The following is a 24783-nucleotide window of genomic DNA, read 5'->3' as shown; positions in this document are numbered from 1 at the left end:
TCTGCAGGATTCTTTAAGTAAACTGAATAACTGTTGCAACAAATTTGGCATAAAAATAGCAATGAAAAGATCAAAATTATGAAAATATGTAAGAACACAAAAACTTCCACAGCATTCTGAATGCAGAACTTGTGGAACAAGTAAAACATTTTTAGATGCTTAGGAACAAATTTTAGTGAAGGTGGCAAATTAAACACGGAAACAGAGAACAGAATAAAGCTGGGGATCATTGATTAAATAGTCATCAAATTCCTGCCATGTACCCTCAAGTGGTGTACAGGATATGACAGTACTACATGAAAAAATTACATCATTACTAACTTCCTATCTACAATTTTCCTCCAAATCAGTCTGTTACTTGTCAAGACTCCAACATTATCAGATCTTATATTTCTATCGTCTAAGGCACTTTGTACCATATCAATCCACCTATATCTTGGTCTTCCTCTGGGTCATTTTCCTGCCAACCTAGCAGAGAACACTTGTTTTGCTAATCTTTCCTCTCCCATTCTATTTAAGTGACCATACCATCTGAGAATAGCTCTGCTAACGCATTCCTGGATGCTGACAATGTCAAGTTCTTTCCTAATATCCACATTTTTAATATGATATTGCCATTGATGCCATCTGTTCACGCCTCTAATCTTTCTTAGGACTTTCATATCTGCGGTCTCTAGTCTTTGGTCAAGTGTTTTACTTCTGACCCAGCTCTCAGATCCATAAGTTAAAATTGGTTTGAACACAGTCTTGTATACAGCTAATTTAGTGTTCCGACTAATTTCTTTCTTATTCCATATGAATTTATTCAATTGACTTCCCACGATACCAGCTTTGCTGATTCTGTTGTCTATTTCTATATTTAGTTTACCATCTTCAGTAAAAATTGTGCCTAAGTAGCTGAAATATTTTACTTGTTCCACAGGTTCTCCATTCACAACACAGTTGACATTTTCAATGATTCTGCCTATTTTCATTGTCTTTGTCTTTTTATTGCTGACCTTCATACCATATCTATTACAACAGCTATTCAATTTAGTCAGAGAATCTTGCAGACTTGTAGCGGATTTATTTAGAAGTATAACATCATCCGCATAAAGCAAAGAGCTGACATTAACATCTCCAATTTTGATATCAGGTTTAATACCACATCCCTTCATAATGTGATCCATATAGATAATGAATAACAGAGGGGATAATGTACATCCTTGTCTCACACCAGATTTAACATTAAACCATCTTCCTGTACTTCCTTCAATTCTAACTGCTGACTCACAACTCAAATACAGACTAAGTATTGCTTGATATAATGCCCTATTGACACCATATAACTGCAGCGTATTGAATAGCTTCTCTCTTGGCACCTTATCATATGCCTTTTCCAAATCGACAAAACTTAAATACAGATCTTTGTTATATTCCCATGCTTTCTCGACTATTTGTCGTAAACTGAAGATCTGATCCTGAAAGCCTCTATTTGGCCTGAATCCAGCTTGTTCTTCACCAAGCTTTTCTTCCACAATTCTTCTCAACCGTTTCTCAAGTATACTTGCATAGATCTTGCCAGGAACACTCAGTAGGGAAATACCTCTGTAATTCTCACATTCAGTTTTATTTCCCTTTTTATATATGGGTACTATGAGAGCTCTACTCCAATCATCGGGAATTCGTCCCTCTGTCCAGGCTTTCTGAACTACGCAGTGCAGCCACTGTAAGACTCTTATACCACCATACTTCAGCATTTCTGGTCGAATGTCATCTACTCCTGCTGCCTTTCCACATTTCAAGCCTTTGATGGCTTTTTCTACTTCAAGTATGGATATGTATTCCTGACTGCATGCCTGGTCAGTGTTTTTTTTATCACTGTGCTGTCATCACTGCTTGTTTCATTTAGCAGTTTTTCAAAGTAATTACTCCATACTTCAAGGATATCTTTTTCTCCTGTTTTCATTTCACCTTTATCATCTCTAATTCCTTTTACAGCACTCTTTCCTCCATTCCTAAGCTTCTTCAACAACCTCCAGAATATTTTGCCACCTTCTTGATATTTATTTTCTATATTCTTGCCAAAGTCCTCCCATGACTTTTGTTTAGCTAGTTTTACACACTGTTTAGCTTTCTTACATTTGTCTCTGTATTCTGTAAGAGTAAAAGCTGACTTATTTGCCAGGAACTTTTGATATGCTTTCTTCTTTTCCTTCACTGCCTCTTTAACTTCCTTTGTCCACCAGGGAGTTCTGATTTTTTTATCCTCACAGACAACCTCACCACATGCCTCTCTGGCCGAATCAGTCAGTGTTTTCTTCAAGGCTTGCCACTGAATCTCTAAGGTTTGGGTCCTGTTCTCAAACTCTTTCATTTTCTTTTCAATAATATTTCTGTATTTTAGTCTACAGTTCACATCTGAGAGCTGCTCAACTTTTATTCGCTTTAAAACTTTCTTACATGTTATTCATTTCAATATGAAATTCAATTTTATCCTGCTCAAGACTAAATAGTGATCACTTCCAATTTCAAATCCTCTGTACACTCTGGTGTCCTGCACCAGGGAGAAAACATCACTATCAACAATAACATAGTCAATGAGACTTTTCTTATTCCTAGCCTCTTCTCTCCATGTGAATTTGTGCACATTTTTATGTTGGAACATGGTGTTAGTAATAACCAGTCCATGTCCTGAGCAGAAATCCAACAGATATTTGCCATTATTATTAGCTTTGCTCTTTTCTCCAAATTTTCCCAAAATATTTTTGTATGTCTCACAATCATTTCCTACTCTACTATTTAGATCCCCAACAAGGACCAACTTTTCCTTTTTCATTGTGTCAGTTGCTTTTTCTAAAGCCTCAAAAAATTCCTCCACTTCTACCTTAGTAGAACCTTCTGTGGGACCATAGGCACAAATAAGTCTCATTGTCCAGTTCCCCATTCTCATATTTGCTCACATTACTCTACTTGAGACTGACTGCCATTCAAGAAGATTAGCCTCGTATTTTGTGTTGAATACTATGGCTACTCCTTCTTTTCCTTGATTGTCATTGCCTGAATATAACATTTTGTATTTATTGCTCAGAAAGATCTCACCAGTTTTGGTCTTTTTTGTTTCAGTCACCCCTATTATGTCGATCTGGTACTTATCTAATTCCTCAGCTAGCTCCATTTCTTTGCCATTCAGGCTTCTTACGTTGATAGTACCGATCTTTAACTCTGGTGATGTTGAGTTAGGGTGTGTTTTCAGATTTGTTCCAGTAGTTGACTTTTCGCTGTTCGCCCTGGTTCCCTGGCGAAAACGACGGGGGCTTTGTTTAACCGTGCGATGCCCCAACCGGCATGAAATTTTGTCATGTTGTACTATCTTTTTTTTTTTTTTTTTTGGTTTAACCAAAAAGAATACAATTTGGTCGGCTAAATCCCAAATTGCCAGCCCATCCTCGTTCATTCAGTATCAAAGTAGATACCCAACAGGGTGCACCACGAGAAGGTGAGGATTGGACATTAGGTCAGAAGCCCTGGTCGGTTCTCCGCATTCCTTTAAAGGCTATGTGGAGGTCTCCTCTCAGTTATACAGCTTTGACCCTTAAGCACCCCTGATTAAATAGTGTGGACTAGAAATATGGAAGTTCTTAGAAAAATTAGGGGAGTGAGCAGATGGCATCAATGGCAGAATCATATTAATCATGAAAACATCAGGAAGGTATGGTCAATTCAACAGAACTGGAGAGGAAATATTAACAAAGGAGGTGTCCCAGGATGACAGGAAAAAGACCACGAGGGACATCATGATTTATGTGGATTGATCCAGTCAGAACTGTCTTAGAAGATCAAAATATAAGCTTGGATAATATTGTAGTCCTGGCAGATAATAGACTAATCTGGAGGAAAACTATGGATAGGAAGTTAGTAATCTTCCTATCTACAACAGGAATTATAATGAAACTTTTCATGTAATGCTATCATATTATCTTGCACACCCATATCATACCTTCAGAAGAAAAGTGATACGACTGAAAAAGTTAATTTTTACAGGAGCACACAAGTAAACATGTTTCACAGAAATATTATTCCTTATACAGGAACACTTGTGTTCTCTGCTAGAATCTATTGTAGCTTGGCTTGTTTTATTATGAGAAAAATGTCAAATTTCTTGTGTGCCAGAACCATTAAACAAAAATACTCAAAATTTTGAGTTATCACTTTTCTTGAGAAGGTATGATATCAGGAATCTGATGAAGTTACTTTTCCTCTATTCAGCAATAACTTTGAAAAAATCCCTAATCTGCCTAACCTTTGAATGCCTTTCACAATTTGTGGTGACTCACCTAAAACCTCTAAAAATCCTTGATATTCTGAAAAACGTTTGTTATATAAAGAAACATTTATATGCATGCAATTATGCATATGTTCACACATATTTTTGACTAGTATAACATTTGAAACTGCATCCACATACCTGGTTTAACTGGAATGACTAGATTTGTAGGAAGACCATCAGCTAACCTAGTGTAGTGATCAATAACATGCTCCAATGAATTTAAATAAGGGCCATCATCAATGAAATAGTACTTTCCCTGTTAGTAAAAAATAAAAAATAAATAAAAATAATGAAATGTAAAAAAGTATCAATTAAATAAAAGCTATGACTTGTGCTCATACATGACTCATCACAATATTATTATCTATTCAAAATTCTATACTTACCTTACTCTGAATTTCATAATTAAATATGTGTGCACTGTGCACCACAGAAAGAACATACACTCCTTGTTTTCGGCTGCTTCTTCGAACCAAAAAGAGACCATCTTCAAGACCTTCATTTTCAAAGAGCTGAGGTGCATCCTTAAAAAAAAAGCATTTCTTCTTTTTTATTATGTTTGAACTAAAATTATCAATATTTGAACCAAAAGCAATTTTTTAAATTATATCATACCATCATGATATACCGAATTCTAGTAATAAAAACCAATTTTTCAGCATTCCAAAATTCAAATAAAATTACTGCATTGATAACTATTTGTATTACTGTTAGATGAAAAAAAAAAAAAAAAGTGATTTTTCTCAAATAACTGGCTATTTTTTAGAAATGTCAAAATATGTCAAATTCTTAAAGATAATTCTGTATTTCAAATGGAAGCAGTGAATACTGCTTACTTCAGTTTTTAGGTACAAATTTTAAACAGGGAAATTGGATAACAAATAATAGAAATTTGTGCTTATTTGGTCACAGTGAAGGAACTAGCAAGCAAGCAACTGAGGAACTAAATTAGAAAGAGCTGATAAATTAAAAACCAAGACATAGAAATGTTTGGAAAATATTTAAGAAAAGAATAGGACTAATAATAATGGTAATTACTGGAAGATTTCCATGCAGGAATTTTGGTATGAACTGAATTAGTGGATTCCACTTGAATTAATGCATATAAAAATGTTCATCAATTCAAATGGAAACAAATGCATAGAACAGGAAAAAGTCTCTTATAGATTACATTATTGTTTATGGTGATATCTGAGTTTATGTCAGGGTTTCTGACATAAACTCACATTATTCTAATAAGGTAATGAAGTTGTCTACAGAGATAAAATGATCAGAATCCAGAGCAGACAAAAGGAAGTTAAAGCAGCCCGCCATAAAAGAAATCATATTGAAAGTTTTTAGATAATTCATTAACATGTACAATTAGAAAATATAGAAAAAATGTCAGAAACCTAAATCAAATAAAACTGCTGATGTCTTTTATTACCTAAAGCAAGTAAGTGAGGCTGCTTAATCCTAACTAACTTTGAAAATTTGAGGCCAGCCAATCTCTACCCTTACTAATCACAGATCTCTAGCCCAAGACTATCAATGGTTTTAAAATGCATTGGAGGAAAAGAGTATGGCAAACATCTGGAATCATCTCATGATCCCTATCTGAAATAGTGCGCGTTCTATGGCCAATTTTCTTGAGCTAAATCAGAAAATTAGCTAAACAACAGTCATAGGAAAATTTTAGAAAGAATTATAGATAACAAATACAATGAAAGAGGTAAAATGTTTGTGAGGGCTACTAAGAAAGTTTAGAATTGAGCTACCAATTAAAATATACTAAAGAATATTCTGAATGTCTTTGAGCAATTACTTTAAAAAAATTATTAAATAAACAGCCAACAACAAAACCATGACAGAAAATATCCAGAAAGAAATGTAATTACATTTCTTTTCAGTAAAGGAAGTAGAAAGAGTGATCAGAAATCTGAGGAGGCAGGTGGAGTGCATGATGGCTGATCTGAAATGTTTAAATATGTCTGATGTTTTCCATGTTAAATATTATTTGCATTGTAATTTATAATCTATATGGACCACATTATCAATATGCCAGATATATGAGAAGCTCAGATCTTTATTCTATGCAAATACTATTGTCTTAAATAAAATTGATGCAAGTCTTTGCATCTTTAGCCAAATGAAATAACTCATAATAAATTTGGTATGAAAATCACATTCAAAAGACAAACTAAGATGGCATATTCAACATTGAAATACAGAGTATAATGAGTAAGGTTAGTATAGAAGGGGAGTCAAATGAATAAATACATGGAAAAAGAGAACCAGGTAATGAGTAAGGTATAATGAGTAAGGTTAGTATAGAAGGGGAGTCAAATGAATAAATACATGAAAAAAGAGAACCAGGTTGAATATGTTTTCTAACAGAATTTCAGGGTCTAATAACTGAGCAATCAATATTCCTTCACAATATTCTCACTGCAAGAATTGTGTCTATAAATCATAGAATGATTTTTTTTTTTTTTTTAAATATATGCTGACTCCACACACAAACAGTCACAGGACACTTATAACATAACAGTGCCTGTGTGAGTAAGTGTTTATGGAGAAAGAAGTAACCTATTGATAAGTTTCTTAAAGAGTTGGAGGTTGCATTCAGAGGGGAAAAACTGTACGGGGGGGGGGGGAGAGTATTGTTCCAAAGAACAGAGATAGATGGAATATGGAATGCAAGATGACGAGAAGTTTCTTCGGTATGTGTGGGTGCTGGTCAGTGGCTGCTATAGTTCTTACATAGAAGAAAGTGGAGGAATGGTAGTGGCCAATTCAGAGGAGTAATGCCCATGAAGGTCTTATAGAAAATGCACAATGCATGGAAACAGAGTGCTATGGGAAAGTGACTGAAGGGAGTCTATGAGGGAAGGGTCATATAAGCAGATCACCCTCTTCTGTATATCATCAAGAATTCTTAACACGTCCATTGCCAATCACGCGATATTGCGTTATGCGAGTTCTCACCTAACGGCCAATCACGCGTTATCGCGTGGACGGCGCTAACTAAATAAAAAAATAAAAAAAAGTTGGCCACCACACGAAATTCCAATTTTCAGCTTGGCAATGAACGGTATCGCACGATCACGCGATGCGAGTTCTCACCAAACGTCCGACCACGCGTTATCGCGTGGACATCGCTAACTAAATAAAAAAAATTAAAAAAATTTGGCCACCACACGAAATTCCAATTTTCAGCTTGGCAATGAAAGTGTTAAAGAGGTTTTGGGTGGACCACCCCAAAATAATTTTGTCAATAAATCAGCAGGGTAGCAACCAGCTGGCATTCACACACACACAAAATAATAATAATGAAATATATTAAAACCTCTGTTCAAACATAACAGGATAACTTTTCTGTGTTAATCTACAGTCTATATTAATATCAAGAGCTTACTATTATGAAGAAGAAGAATATTAGTGGAAAAGGTAACATAAAAACAATGTAGTATATAAAATAACAACGTACGTCACGGCTTAATCCTTCATGAAACCATTCAGACCGTGGAATCTGAGGAGGAGGAGGAACATAATTAGCTATTAAAGAAATAAAAAAAAAATCATTAAAATATCTTATAAAGTTTCATTTGTATAATAACCTAATTTTCAAAATTAACTTAAAATATACGTTTCCTAAATTCAACCAGCTTGGAATATTTTTCTGAGTTTAACAAAAATTTTGTGGTCATCTACTGTTCAATAACAGACAGATAATCATATTTTGAATAGTAGCTCATAATATAACATTTCCATAAAATTTCTTTGTTGTTACAAAATAAATGAAGGAAAAAAAAACCACAAAGTAAAAAATATTCTATATTTAAATTCAAACAGACCTAGATACATGATTTTTTATTAATTAGAATTTTTTCCTTACAATTTTTGTTACATGTTATAACATGAACAAAACGCACATAAACGATACTTTATATGTACTCAAATAATCAAAACATTACAGAACTACCTGTGCTAAATGGAATTCAAAGGTAACTGTAGCAGGCACAAGCTATAAACAGGCAGAGTATATAGGAGATAGTATCCATGTTCAGTTATACATCTATTGGACACATCCCATTTCAGAGGGTTCTTATAAGCCAGTTAATATTTAAATAATTGCTTCATTATTAGTTAACAGTATTAGATAATTTACCTGAAAGGCTGCACTAGAAGTAACAAAATGCTGCAGGTTCCCTACCTATGTACTAGATAATGTCCAGAATGGAATGTAACAACAGACTCCAAATAAGGATGCTGCACCTGTCCAACAAAAACAGGTAGCTATGACTAAGGTGGATGAAGAAACATCAGAATAAGACATCAAAGGATTGGAGAAAGGTTGCATGGAGTGATGGATATTAGTTCCTCTTATTTCATGAAGGCAGAAGGACAAGGGTATGGCAATAACAATATAAAAATACAGACCCAAGTACAGTTGTTCACAAGATTTCAGACTGATGGTTTGGGGTGTGTATTTCAAGCATTTTGTAAGTTATATGACCATCATTTGATAGGAACTTACAAGAGGATAATGCACCATACCACAGGGCACATATTATTCAGGAAACGTAACAGGGAAGAAGAAAAGGTAGCTAAACTATTTTGCCTTAATGGTTTAGCTACCTTACTGAATCTCAGTTCCACCGAGATTGTGAGATGTGGGAGAATGAGATGCTCATGGCAGGACCCACTACCAGCAAATCTAATGGAATTGTAGGAATTCAAAATGTTTGCCTAAGAAATGATAGATACCTGTCAGTGTTTTCAGAAGCTTGAAGAGCTCCCCCACAATGAATACATTTAAGGAGTTGTATGATAGGTATTGTGTTAATAGACAGTGTGAGTCTACTGTGATGAGTCTTTTGACTCCATGGAGTACCCACATAGAGAGGAAAAATAACAAGACTGTTCTACCAGCTCACAGTGCTCCAACATATTAGGTTGTTATGTTATTATTATTATTATTATTATTATTATTAAACAAGACCTCATGGAGTCAAAGACTCATCTAGGAGGTCCTTTTATCTCACACACATCTCATCATACCGGGTCTTAAACACATTCAAACTCCCTGCAGACACCACACTCTCAGGCAAGGCATTCCAATCATTCACAACTCTGCACGAAAAAAACCTGCCTCTCACTCCCCTACTCACACCCTCTTTATACAGTTTCCAGGTATGACCTCTGGTTCTCCCCTGATCTCCCACTATTCTCTGTAGAACTTCTCCACCATTGATCCTATAACAACCCCTTACCAACTTGTAGGTCTCTATCATATCTCCCCTCTTCCTTCTCTCCACTAGACTCTGCAAATTACATCTTTTCAATCTTTCCTCATACTCGACATTCCAGGTCAGAGACTACCTTAGTTAGTCGCCTTTGGACCCTTTCCAACATCTCTTCATCCTTCTGAAAACCAGGTGACCAAATCTGGGAACAATAGTCCATGTGTGGCCTAATCAAAGCCTTATACAATGGAACAAGAATCTCCCTACTTCTACACGTCAGTGTCCTCCTCATCATTCCCAGAAGTTTTTATGTTGTCTTCACAATTTTGGCGATGTGTCCCCTAAATTTTAGATCCTTATCCACTATCACTCCCAGATCTCTTATTTCCTCTACTTCCAACAATATATTCTCACCAAGCATAAATTCTGCATCCCATCTTTGTTTTCCAAATTTTAAAACCTTACATTTTGCAACATTGAACTCACATCCCCATTTGCTTGCCCAATCACTCAATTTATTCAAGTCTTCTTGCAAGGCCACAACATCTTCACTACTCTTTATGGTTCATCCCAACTTTGCATCATCTGCAAACAACTGAATATCTCCATCCAAATCTTCGCCAATATCATTAATATACAAGTTAAATAGTAATGGCCCTAAAACAGATCCCTGAGGCACTCCACTAGTGACTTTCCTTTTCCTGGATATTGCACCCCCATACACAACTTGTTGATACCTATCAGATAGCCAGTCTCCAATCCAATGCACTAATCTAATATCCAACCCCATCTGCTCTAGTTTGACTGTCAACTTATCATGAGGTACTCTATCAAAAGCTTTTGCAAAATCCAAGTATATTACTGTGTATCCTTCTCCTCTGTCCAAGGAAGCAGTCACTTTATTGTAATAAGTAAGTAGATTACTAAAACACGACCTCCCTTTAGCAAATCCATGCTGTCCATCAAAGATTATACCATTGTTGTCAACCCAACTCTGGATCCTAGTTCTCACAAGCTTCTCCAACAACTTAACCACAACACCTGACACACAGATAGGCCTATAGTTTGATGCTTGAGTTCGATCATCTCCTTTATGAAGTGGCACAATCTTGCCCTCCTTCCACTCTTTAGGGACTTGACCAAGCGCAAGACTCATATTAAAAAAATATGTCAAGGCAGGTGTCAACTCTCTGGCACATTCCTTCAGAATACGCGGTGATATATTATCAAGTCCCACAGCCTTATTTAAATCTAGTTTACTCAACTCCACAAACACCTCTTGCTCACTTACAGTCAGTCTCTCCTCCCCATCATCAACTGCTCTTAATCTCTCCATGAAGTCACATTCACAAGATTGAAAGATCTTTATGAACTGCTCATTAAGTATCTCCACCACACATTCTGCAACAGCTGTCTTTATACCATTTCCTCCAATCAATGTCATCCTTCCATAATCATTCTTTCTTTTGCTGGCTACATATCGAAAGAACTTCCTAGGATTCTTTTTAGCTTCATTAGCTAACTGCTGTTCATACCTCTCTTTAGCTACTCTCACCAACCAAGTCACTCTCCTTGCCTGGTCTTTGTAGAACTCATGAAATTGGTTACTTCCACTTCTCTTATGCTGCCTCCACAATGCCCTTTTTCTCTGTATTGCATGCTTAATCTCTTTATTCATCCATCTCACACCTAACTTATTTAACCTTCTCACCCGTGGTATACATTTAGACATTGCATCCACTAAATATTTTTTGAAAATCCCCCAAGCTGCATTGATCTCTTTTCCAGCTAACTCCTCATTCCATGCTACACCTGCAAGCTGTCTCCTGAGCTCTTCATAATCACCCCCCTTGTAGTTCCATATATACCCTTTTTTCACAGGGGTCCTTGCACTGCTGGCAACCACCCAAGTAATCACCTCATGGTCACTTTCACCAATTGGTGGATGATTTGATACCTCATTGATAATTACATCCACCGATGAGATGACCAAATCCAAGACCCTTAATCCTCTTGTGCCCTCTGTTACATACTGTCTGAGGTAGTTATCCCTCAAAAACTCAAGAAACTCATTTTCTTTACTTCCAGTTGCTATCTCTTCATTCCAGTCTATATTGCCATAATTAAAATCACCCATAATAATCACCCTTTTCTTATTTGCTTGGCTTATTTGACTATACATTTCACTATCACCACCATCCACATTACCAGGTCTATAACAACATCCCACCAAGTATTTGATTCTATTCACCTCTATCTCACACCATACTGCCTCAAAACCACTGGCCCCATTTCCCTCTTGCATCTCTACCTTGTATGGACATAACTCTTTCTCTATCATCAATAGCACTCCCCCTCCCTTTTTACCCCTTCTATCCTCACAAAACACATCATACCTTTCCATCTCTATTCCTGTCAGGATGTCATCCTCATCTAACCATGTCTCACTTATTCCGACAATCTCTGGGTGCACAGACGCAATTAGTGCAACCATTTCATCCGCCTTGTTTCTTATACTTCTAGCATTGGTATACAAACACAACAACTCATTTCTGGATCTACAGCTAGTTCCACTGATACCACTCACTCGATGTGATCTCTCCATGCTGGACTGGGGCCATTTCCCTTTCTGCTTCTTCATTTTAGAACCCTTTGCAATTCCATCTGTTTCCTTTTGATCCCTGATCATCCCATTACTTTCCTGCCTACACATTCTCTCACCTCCTCTTGGAGCATCCACCTTTCTCACGCTGTGTATCCCTGTCCACCCTGAGCCTTGCCGTTTCCCTGCTCCTCTTGCACACCCATTCTCTCATTTTCTATACTCATACCACTCACTTTCACATTCATTTCCACTCCTTCAATCTCTCCTGCTCTTCCACATCACTCCCCTCTCGATCTGATTCATTCTCTCTATTCACTTCTCTACCTTCCAGCAGCAGTCTCTCCAAGCGACTCACACCATAACCACTCAAATGCAGTCCATCGCTCCCATACAGCTCACTTCGTCCCTCAAACTCATTCCACACATTAACAAACTGTACTCCCATCTCCTCACACATTTCAGCCAGAATATCATTCATAATCCTTGCTCTCCGCCTCATTTCACCACAATCATACCTAGGCAACACACTGACCACCCTTCCTGTCACACTATTCTCCTTTATCTTTCCAAGCAGTCTCCTGACATTCATTTTGACATGCTCTTTGTTCTCTCTCAAATCATTCGTACCAATTAATACAATTAACTCTTTTGCTCGTTCCCGCCTCATATTCAATGCCTCAATCACTCTACTCATTTTACCGCCTGGAAAACATACCTTGTGCATTTTATCCTCTAGCACACCTTTAATAATGGAGTCGCCATACAACGCCACTCGCTCATCTTTTGTTATCTCTTTCATGCCATCATGATTTATTTTAATAGTTTTGACCTGAATTCTCTTAATTTCATTCCACATCCATTTCATTTCTTGCTTCATCCAATCCAATTCACCTTCTGAATCTCGCGACACATTCACTCTATCATTAAATCTTTCTAACTTTCTAACTCTCGACCCCCTCTTCTCACTTTCCCTCTCATTCATCCTTCTTTGTTTCCGTACTTTCGGTCCAACATACGTCCAACTTTCACTATCATTCTTCTCACTTTCACTCTCACATATCTTTCTTTGTTTCCGTACTTTCGGACTAACATGCGTCCAACTTTCGTTATCATTCTTCTCACTTTTATTGTCATTCATCTTTCTTTGGTTCAGTACTTTCGTTCCAACATGCGTCCAACTTTCGCCATCAGTCATTCTTTTTTCGCTATCATTCATTCTTTCGATTTTTTTTACTTGCGATTATCTTTAATAACTTAACAAGGAACATGTATTTATGTTGATTTCATTAATATATGGTTATAAACCTATCGGAATCAGAACAAAAGCCATAATAATTACTTAGATATTGAGAAATACATTGACAAGTAACGATAGAGAGGTTATTATCCCTCTTTATAAGGCTATGATTCGGCCACATGCTGACTATTATGCACAGATTTGGTCACCTGTGTTTCTAGGAGACCAGGATGTAGTGAACAGGATTCAGAGACGCGTGACCAAGCTTGTGATAGATCTGTGGAATATGCTCTATGAACATAGACCAAAGGTGTGTAGATTGGAGTTTAGTTCAGAGGCAGAGGATATGAAAGAAAGTTTAAGTTACTAAAGAGATTCAATAAGATTGACACAAAAGAAATTTTTCAATATATGAGGAGTAGGAAGATAAATAAGAGGTCACACTTGGAAGTTGTCTAAGAGTGTGGTTAGTAAGGGTGTACCGACTAGGTTCTTTACTTGGAAAGTGGAATGGATTGCCAGAGGTGGTTGGGAGAGCTCCCCCACAATGAATAAGTTTGAGGGGTTGTATGATAGGTATTGTGTTAATAGACAGTGTGGGTCTCCTGTGATGAGTCTTTTGATTCCATGGAGTACCCATATAAATAATAAAATAATAATAAAATAAAATTAAATAAACTTAATACAAATTTTAGTTACATAATATTTATTATGTATAGAATTTTTGTTCTAGTGTGAAGGGCACCTTCAGTATGACTCAAATTAACATAAACTGGAAGAATCAACAATGAAAACACATGTAGATGATATAGAGCAGTGGTGTTTCAACCTGCGAGCTACTTTTCCATAAAAAGTTATTCGGCGATCTACTCTCTTATATAGATCACGTTCCCCCAACCTGATATCCGATTATGCACAAATAAATAACTAAAAAAAATACACAACTAAAAACTTTATTTGTGTATTTAAAAATTTATTTATCACTTTTAATTATTTTAATACAACAAAAAACAAACAAACAAATATATTGGAATAAAATATTTCTCTATTTTGGAAAACCAAAGTTAGAAAAAAACAACAGATTGATTACAAACTCACAAGTTACAGGAAATGCTGGTTGATTAAAAAAAAAAAAAGTTAATGTGAAATTTGGCATTGTTTGGACCTCGCAATATTTTCATAGTCATGTTGATATGAAGAAGTGGCCAATCGCAGACAATCATCCAAATGATCATTTGTAATTTGGTTTCTTAATTGATTTTTTATGACAGTCATATTTGAAAAAGTGGATTCTGCAAGTATGTCGATCCGAAACACGACAGAATTTTTCGCACCATATCAGTTAATATTGGGAATTTTTCATGTGCATACTTCGAAATGACTTCATTGTTTATTGATTTTAAATGTAAACTATTCTGAATGTTTATTATCTCAAGTTCTACTTCAGCTTGGTTTATATCAAATAACCCACTAATTTTATTTGAAATTTCTGTGATGTTCAAGTAAGTTTTCTTGAAATGGATTATTGATAAAAGATACAATCATTTCAGTTTTATTAAAATTTTTAAATCTTGAATTTATTTCTTTCTCAACTAATTCTATTTCACGAATAAATTCTTTTAAATCATAGCAAATCATTCCTTGATTTTGTTCAAAAAATTTTAATAAATATGGGAGATGTCTAAATTCGTGGTCATTTATATTTTTCTTTAATAAAAGCAAGTATTGTTGAAAAGTTTTTATTGAACTTAGCATGTCAATTAAATTTTTAAACTCTACATTGTAACTCTAAATTTAAATTGCTTAATTTCGTACAGAAATCTACTAAAAATGATAGGTGTAAGCTATCTTTTATCACTTAATTGTGGATAAATATCTCCTTTTTCATCAAGAAAAATTTTTATATCCTTAATTAATACGAGAAATCTATCTAAAAATTGACTTCTGCTGAGCCAGCGAACATTATTGTACAACAGAAGTTCCCTTCATCACAACATCATCTGCCTGTAATTTAAATAACCGCTATTGCAGGGCTTTTCCTTGAACAGAATTTACAATTTTAAATGTAATATCCAAAACATCTTTTGTGTTTAATCTTTTACTACACAGTACTTGTTGGTGAATAATACAGTGGTACATTAAAAAATCTGGATATTTGTCATCGTTTTTACATAATGAAATGAATCCTGATTTATTACCTATCATTGCAGGAGCACATCAGTAGTAATAGACACAAATTTAAAAAGTGGAAGTTTGTGTTGTTTCACAAATTCATCAAATGCCGAAAAAATGTCTTCTCCCCTAGTTCTTCCCAATAATGGTATAATTTTTAAGTTCTTCTTTACTTGAATAATCTTGAAATACCATGTGAATAAATACCATTAACTGAGCAATATCAGTGAAGTCGGCAATTGGAACTCTTCCTTTCGGCAATTTGAAACCTTGTTTGCAGCCTAGAAGTAGTCTCTCTCTAGCGACATCTCAAACCAAGAAGCTTCTTCCTGGAGGCAGGAAATTCTTCTCTCAAGCAACGTGGATTCGAGCAGTCTCTCTGACGACGACAACTCTGGACCGGGCGGCTTCCTCTCTGACAGCAATTCTGGAACCGGAACCCCTTTTGCTTACTTCAGTCCCTTTTTATTAGAACTCCTCTGAGACCTCGCATGAAGTTTGGCAACCCCCAAAGAATCGGTACGAGTCTTTCATCTTAAGTTTCAAGTTCGGCACGCCTTTTGTTCTCCTCCACTTTCTTCTGATTGTAAGTTGTTGGCCATCGGAAAGTTGTGTGAACTCTTTCTGACTGACTTCGGAGATGTTTATACTTAGAGCCTGCAAGCCTTTCTCATACATACAAGTTTCAATAACAATCTTTCTAATGTCGCCATGTACAGCTTAGGCGACAAAAACATTGCCTTTGTTTTTAACACTCTAACATATTCTTATTAAAGCAGTATATACAGTTAGCTTCAAAAGAGTTATTTACAAAAACATCTAATACAAACTATACCGAGACAAACAAAGTTTTTTTTTTACAATATTCACATGGGACTTAACCTAAGTAAAAAATCGATGCAATGTTCTTTGGAATATTTAATATTTAAGCTACAATCGAGTTTTTACATTTTGCTTATAATCGTATTCACTCGGCTCGCTGTTTGACTTCCACTGATCCAAATTAATTCATTTACCTGGACTTATAAGAAAATTACTGATTTGACAATTTTAATGAAAAATAAATAAACAGTAGCAATTTAAAATAATACAAAATAATGATAAATGATAAATAATGATAAATTTTAACGAAAAATAAATAAACAATAACAATTTAAAATAATACAAAATAATAATAAAAAAATATGTTTTCAGTTTTAATTAAATTTGTAAGTAAGGAGGAATACACAAGAGATCGACCAAAAATCGCTCCGTGATCGGCGGGTTGAACACCCCTGATATAAAGTTACATGGTCTAAATACATTAAGGTCCTAAGAAAATAACTTTGATTAACAAGAGATCATTAATTAAAAATTATTTCCAGAATTTGTGGAGAAGTACTATTTCCCATAAAAGGAATCATTTCAGTCTGTTACTTTTGTTTAGATTTGGACGATGTAGCAAGGTTTCACAGCTTTCTTCATATAAACATACCATGAAATAATTATTTTTATGGAGACATTTAGAGACAAACTACTTAGATCTCTTGGTCTACGAGCATCCTTTCATTCTTATTAACAAGATTTCTACTTTTCTAGGTTCTGAAAAAAGATAAACTTTTGGCCCACCCTGGAGCATATCAAATTCCTTGCCAGTGTGGGTTATCATATTTTGACCGAACAGGTAAATCAGCAGCAGTGTGACATAGACTACATTAAATCTATGAGCCTGAACAGTCGAGACTTGCAGAACACTATCTACATAAAAGTAATTGTCTGATGGAATGCTTATATAAAGAAAGTTGTGAAACCTTGCTAAACTGTCACAATGTAAACGAAGCGATGGACTGAAATTATCCCTTTTATGGGAAATCGTACTTCTCCACAAGTTATGGAAATTTTTTTTTTTTTTTTTAATGATCACTTGCTAATTAAAGTTTTGGATATCAGATTCAACATGGGATCTGATCAAAAGGAAGCAGCTGGAGAAACAATATATTTATTCAGTGGGGTTCCCCTCCCCTTTCCTCAACCATCCCTTAGGAGTGGTTGAGCCCTCCTAATGAGGGATTAAGTATGTATTGTATGAATGATCGATGTGTGCTCATTGGCTGGTTTGCCTGTTCTAAGAGATGGAAAACCCAAGTTTCCAAGTGGGGACACCCTCTACCTCCGTATGAGATTGACCAACTCACCTTTAGTCGAAAGAGACCAGACAAAGGTTCCTCACATCATGGATGAGAATCAAACCCAGGTCTTTCTGACCAAAGAGTTTTGTCTATACCGACTGAGCTACGGAGGCTGTGGAGAAACAATGAGACACAGGGACTGAAGAATATAAGAGATTACATTACATAGAAAAGTCAGAAAAGCGAGCAGGCAGGACAAGGATTATGCTAACAAACATGAAGAGATAGAGTTCCAGATGAGGAGGTACAAATAAAAATGACTCTTTTGTTTAATTCGTGACCTTATACACAAATTTAAACTCAAATTGAATGTCATGAAAGACAGGAATGGAGCAGTACTAAAAAGAATTGGAAATCAAAAACAGATGGAAAGAGTAAGAACTGTAAAATAAAGAAAATTTGGAAGAGACCTCTCATCAGGAAAATTCTGATTTGGAAACTCCACTTAAGCCACATTGAAAGAGCAGTGAAACCCCAGCAGAGTAATTAAGGTCACAGGGAATGGAGGGATAACAGTGTTTCATAGACTGTTACAAGGATATGACAGCCAGGATCATGGTTTAAATATTGGAAGAGGATGATTTTCATAGCATTGCACAAGAACAGAGATATGAAGAATTGCAAGAACTATTAGTTTAATTGCTCATATAAGCATGATTTTATTAGAGATCATTCTAAATAGGATGAAGCCAAAGTCGAGTTGGAGATGCCTGAGGAAGAAGCAAGTTTCAGGAAAGGTGAGGGTACCAGAGATCCTTGGCCTCGGAGAGATCTTTAAGAAGTATGAAGAGCTTACACTCCCTTCGGTAATGTGTTTCATAGACTACCCCAAAGCTTTTGACTGGGTGTTGAGCATAAGAAATTGTGAGGGGTAATGAAAATAATGGGTTTTTCTCAACATATTATCAGGCTTAATGCTGACAATGAGCAAGAAGTCACGGTAAGAACAGGTGTTGGATTAACTGATTGGTTTCAGGTAGGCAGGAGAGTTAGATAAGGATACCTATTTTCTCCTCACCTGTTTAGTATATATGCTGAGGACAATGCATGTAACACAATGGATGAGCTTAAAACAGGAATTAGGATAGGTGGCACATGGATCAGTAATCTGAGGGATGCTGATGATACAGTATTCCTTTGTCTAAAATCTGCATAGGAACAAAGCTGAGGATTCTGGATGCAGCTGTTTTTCAGTAGTGACTTATGAATGAAACTTGGAACCTAAAGAAATCTGATAGTAAAAGGATAGCTGCTTTTAAGATGTGGTGTTACAGGAGACTGTTGAGGATCTCACATACTGAAAGACAGATTGATATGTGCTAGAAACAACAGGTAGATCTTTAAGACTCCTTAATAATACTGACAGAAGAAAGCTGAAATACTTTGGACAAATTGAAAGAATGAAGGAGGACTTCTCAAAACGGTGACAGAAGATAAAACTCTTCGGAAAAAGAGGAAGAGGTAGGCTCTTCATGAGATGGATGGCATTTTTGGAGTGACAGGTTTTCAGAGTTGAAAGCATACAACAGGGCCACCTGGCAAGGACTGGTGTGGCTCATCATCTAGGAGTGAAGTGATGATGTTTAATGAACTTCTAGATAGATGCGCTCTATATCACATCTACAGTTTACCTATAATAATTCTTTTTACAACTTTATTATTTTCAATAGAGACTGATGTGATTCTACTTCAAGTTAAGCAGTGAACACATCAAATTTTAAAACCTTTGTATACTCTCGTATGGTGAACACCAGCATGAAGATATCACAAACAACGATAACAATGTCAATGAGGCTTTTTTCCATGTGAACTTGTGTACTTCTTTATGTTGGAACATGGTGATATTAATACATAGTTCATGCCATGTAATGAGTCCATATCCTGAGAAATTCAGCAGTATTTACCATTATTATTAGCTTTTTTTTTATTTGCTCTTTTTTCCAAAATTTTTCAAAAACATTTCTATATAGTTGGTTGGATTCATTTTCTACTTTGTTGTTTATATCTCTAAAAAGACCACTTTTTTTCATTTTCTTTATGCTAGATAGCTGATTTAATTACCTTAGAAAGCTACTCCACTACACTTGCTTAGAACCTTCTAAGGGCAATTACACAAAAATAAGTTTCAGTGTCTATTTCCTCATTTTGAAGTTTGTCAATATAACTCTATTTGAAATTGCTTTCCAATCAAGTTTATGTTCCTGTTTGCTGTTCAATGTTATCCTTCCTTTTTTGATTGTTATTGCTCAAATATATCATTGAATATCCATTATTTAGTAAGGATATTCAATGATATTCAAAAATTTAGTATTTTTGTCATCTTTGTCTCAGTAATGGCAATTATTTGAATGTGGTATTTTCAATTCTGCAAGTTTGATTTGCTTTATATTAACACTTCTCACATAAAATAATATCAGCTATTATTCTACTGTAAAATAAAAGAGTAAATGACAAAGGACTATGAACAGTTGTGATTATTAAGATTTCTGTTTAATCTAAATTTGGTTTCATTTGTGTCAAGAAAAAACAGAAATGATGACAAATCGTTGAAATTATTTCTGCATCACAGAATTATCTTACTGACATTTGAAAAAATCCTTGCTTAATTACTTTCAGATATCATGAAAGATATATGAAAGAAAGAAGTCAACAGACATCCCAATGGACAAAGTACATCATGCATGTAATGAGTCACATGTTTGTAGCCGGTCTACAGCGAATAGTGGGAGATCAGGGGAGAACCAGAGGTCATCCCTGGAAACTGTATAAAGAGGGTGTGAGTAGGGGGAGTGAGAGGCAGGTTTTTTTCGTGCAGAGTTGTGAATGATTGGAATGCCTTGCCTGAGAGTGTGGTGTCTGCAGGGAGTTTGAATGTGTTTAAGACCTGGTATGATGAGATGTGTGTGAGATAGAAGGACCTCCTAGATGAGTCTTTGACTCCATGAGGTCTTGTTTAATAATAATAATAATAATAATAATAATAAACAATAATCAGTGATACTATGAAATAGAAGCACAGGGAGTCAAATGTAAGTGCTACCGACCACACTCACTGAATGTGAATTTAAGGTGCTATGAAGGATAATAAGAAATAAAACCACCATTCATCGGATGACACGTTGAATGCAGAGTTCTGGGCATCTACTAGAACACGAATCTGGACAAAAACATTCAGAACTGAGGCTCATAACATGAGTTTCCATGGTAGGACTGCAATATGCAAGCCCCACGTTACCTGAACCAACATGCAGCATCATCTTCAGTGGTACAAAGGGTATGTACAGTGAGATGTACATGCTTGGAAATCTGTGTTATGGAGCAACAAATCACACTTACACTCTTTTACCAAGGATGGATGAGTGTGGGTGGGAGAAGCCTGGTGAATGTCTCTTACCAGAGTGCATAACCCCAACTATGAAATTCAGAGATGGCAATGTGATGGTGTGGTCATGTTTTTTCTCCTTTGGACTTAGACCTCTGTTTGTGGTGCCATGAACATTAACTCCGAGAGTATATGAACATTCTTGACAAGGCAATGCTTCCTACTTTGTGGTGTTTCTACAGAACTAATCATTGTCTCTTTCAGCAAAACAGTGCACCATGTCATAAGGCTGCTGCTTTAACTATGTAGTTTGTGGACTTGAATGTCACCACATTTGACTGATCTACAAAGAGTCCTGATCTCAATTCTATCGAACATCTGTGAGATGAACTGGAGTGTTGGGTGAATCAAGGAATGTCAGTCCCCAAAACAGTCCAGGACCTCATTACATGCCTTCAGGAAGAATGGTCCAAAATTCCCACTGATTGATATTGTGCACTTGTGGAAAGTATATCCTGCAAGATTGCTGCAGTCATTGCAGCAAAAGGATGTTCTATATCTTATTAAAGTGGGCATCATGACTGTTTGTTCCTCACAATATGGTGTCCATCGACTTCTTTCCAAGTGTATGTGTGTGTATATAACATATATATATACAGGGTGTTTGGGATAAATTTGACAGTTTCGTAAGGAAAAAGAAAATCTTCTTTGTATCTATTAAATTTAATGAATTGACAAAAAAACATTACAGGCAGAGTTAATTACAATACTATCAACAAGATTTACTCAAAATAACCACCATTAGCATCGATCACAGCTTCAATTCTGCTTCGGAACCTCGAACAAGCTGATGCTACAGTCTCCCTGGGAAGGGCCGCAAAAACTGTTTTAATTTTATCCATTAACTGGGCTTTTGTATTACTGGAAGTGCGATTGGTGTCTTTTTCAACTGCGCCCCATACAAAATAATCCATGGGGTTAAGGTCTGGGGAGTTTGGAGGCCAAACATTTGGACTGGTGAAGTCGTAGAAATTTTCAGACAACCATTTTTGACTTTTCCCAGAGGTGTGGCAAGGGGCCGAATCCTGCTGCCATACATACGGCCTACCATTGGCTACCCTTGTTATCCAGGGCTTGACTACAGTTAGCAACTCCACGAACAAAGCCCGAATTCCAATGCCAGGGTTCTTCAACACCTGTTCCTGCAGATTTGCGAGGAATTCTGCTGTACGAACGCAATCAGATCGTCTGCTAGGGATCTTTCTTCTTGCTACATCCTCGTAGTCACCATTGCAAGTCTCTAGTTCATGCCTGATTGTTTTTACTGTATTCAGGGAGCATTGGGCAGCAGTCGTAATATCCTTATTTTGATGGCGGGCACGAATCATCATGATACAAGTTATTCTCTTCCATGATTCAGGTGGGTTCCAGCTATCCATCCTTTCTGACATCTTGTATATGAATGAAGAAGGGTCCAAACTTTTAAATGAAGAGAAGTGTGTGTTAATACATGTAACTTACGGAAAAATATAATTAATTATAAATATGTCAAATTTATCCCGAACACCCTGTATATATATATATATATTTAAATGTTATTCCCACCAATGTAAGGTTGTAAACCAATAATGCACTACTATCTGGATAAGGTGTAAAACTCGATGTAGCTTGGAAATGCCAAAGCGTTTTACATCAATTTTTACAGAGGTCAAGTCTCACGAGATTGTTACAAAAATAACCTTGTATGTCTCTATATATTTTATGCTAAATAGTAATGTAAATAACCCTATGGGAATTGACTGTACTTACTTCTTTAACAAAAATTTCTAGAATGTAAAAAACAAAGGCAATGCTTTGCCACCAGAACTTTGTATAATAGCTCTATGTAAGGGCATAAGAAAGTTGTTTATGATTTAAGTCTATGAGAAAGTTGTTTGCGAGCTCTGCATAAACACCTTCTAGGTCAGTGTCAAAGAGACTGGCAACGTTCAGACAAGTTTCTGCTGCCTGACAAGATAGGATTAAATGAGTGCATGGAGGAGAAGAAAGAACAGGTCGGCCTTAACAGAAGATCAAGGAGTCGTGCTAAATTCTTCGTGGGTTACAACAATTCGTACAAGGTCCCGGAGAACATGAAATAAAAAGGGACTGAGCTGAACATTGGGAGCTTTTTCGGAACGGCACTTAGAGCTTTCAGAGTCGGCAGTCAAAGGCAGAGTCATTGGCAGTTAGAGGCAGAAGTACCAGGAGTAGGATCCAGAGAACGGGACATTACAGCAAGGCCAAGCCAGAGGAGAAGCCAGATGATAATGTTGAGAGAAATGCCAATGTAAATACCCGAACCAAGTGTCAGTCGGATGTCTTTTGCCGCAGGAGATCAACTGAAGCAAAAAGCCGCAGCACGATCTTCAAACACCGGAAAAATTTTACCCATATGCTGAAATCCCTAAGACCCAAAATGAAAGAAAAGGCATAGGGACTTTAGTGCAGGACCTTTGGATGAGTGTGCGACACAGAGTCTCTGTAAGTTTGTTCCATCTTTTATTGTACATTCCTTTTGTAATCTTGGAGATACGTTATAGATGGACTGATAAGAAATAGTAATAAGAAGTGTCTATAAGAGAGTCCTCTGATTTGTTATTAATTAGAATATAATTTGTGAGATAACTTGGCATAGCTAGCTAACCTCTTCGTGAGTAAATTAGAGTTTTTTCAATAATTTGATTTAATAAACAAAGAAGTGATTGGGTAATTATATTGTATAGTTATTTAGTATTGAAAAGGGAAAGTTTGTTTCTTTATGCTAAAAGTCTAAAGGATAGGTAGAGAGAGTAACCTCCTTTAATTAATGTACTTTCTTATTAATGTAAATAAATGTGTTTTAATAATATATCAATAGAGTGCTGCCTGATCTTTTATTTTACAATGCACTGTTCCTAAATAAACTCGGACCTGTGAGCGGGAAACAACTAAGGCATTAAAAGTGTAGTTTAAGTACTTAAGAACCACGACTGTTTATGTAAACTTTATTGAAGGAATTTATGCTAGTAAGAGAGAGATCTACCATACACATTACTGAGTCTTATGCCAATATAGAAATACTGGTGGTGCAGTCTTAACAAATAAATTTTCCAGTGTTCATAGGCATATGACTAGTAAAATACGAAAGGTGGATAAACATAGTACGCAACAGAATAAGTAAGAAAGGTTACGAAAGCAAAAGCACACAGCTAATAAAGAATAAAGAAGATATTACAATATAGTCAAACAAACAGCCTTTCATTACAATAACATCATATCATTACAAAGTTTTTTTTTTTTTTAGTAATATTTTTTATATTATTTATTTTTATATGTTCTCAGAAAGAAACAATACTGCAAAAATTAAACATTTTTCAAACCACTTCTAGTCGTCAATAAGTGGGATGGTAGTATCATTGGGGTTACAGAAAATTTCATTGAACTATGTGATGAAATTCATCTTCCACTTAAAGACATTCACAAGCATCCGTGCTAGAAACAGGATCTGACCATGCAACCTCCTGCTGGATGCAGAGTGGTTATGTCATCCACTCAACCAACAAAGGTAGCAAACATTATAGTGATATGGTTTGCTATAATGGTGTTTGCTAAGTGAAGCAAACTATGTTTATGTGTCTATTACACATTCAAAAAATGTATATAATACTCATTACACAATACTCAATACATATCAGTATAAATATATACCGAAATGTAACGA

At 35.9% G+C, this 24783-nt stretch overlaps 1 protein-coding gene across 1 annotated transcript in view; it reads right to left on the bottom strand.

The window, feature by feature from the left end:
- The window catches only part of Shark (SH2 ankyrin repeat kinase), a 266529-nt gene that overhangs the window by 119642 nt on the left and 122104 nt on the right, over nucleotides 1-24783 (bottom strand). Inside the window, exons 8-10 of the mRNA XM_090413998.1 lie at nucleotides 7779-7846; nucleotides 4696-4833; nucleotides 4448-4565 (exon numbers count right to left, since the gene is read on the bottom strand). Of these exons, the coding sequence (XP_090270124.1) occupies nucleotides 4448-4565; nucleotides 4696-4833; nucleotides 7779-7846 (324 nt within the window). The remainder of the gene's footprint in view (nucleotides 1-4447; nucleotides 4566-4695; nucleotides 4834-7778; nucleotides 7847-24783) is intronic.

This window comes from Typopeltis vanoorti, chromosome 24, assembly GCF_054136105.1.
Source record: "Typopeltis vanoorti isolate ZY-2024b chromosome 24, IOZ_Tvanoo_1.0, whole genome shotgun sequence".
Taxonomy (NCBI): domain Eukaryota; kingdom Metazoa; phylum Arthropoda; class Arachnida; order Uropygi; family Thelyphonidae; genus Typopeltis; species Typopeltis vanoorti.
Note: the sequence above shows the minus strand (reverse complement) of the source record. Positions and strands in the feature narration are given on the sequence as shown.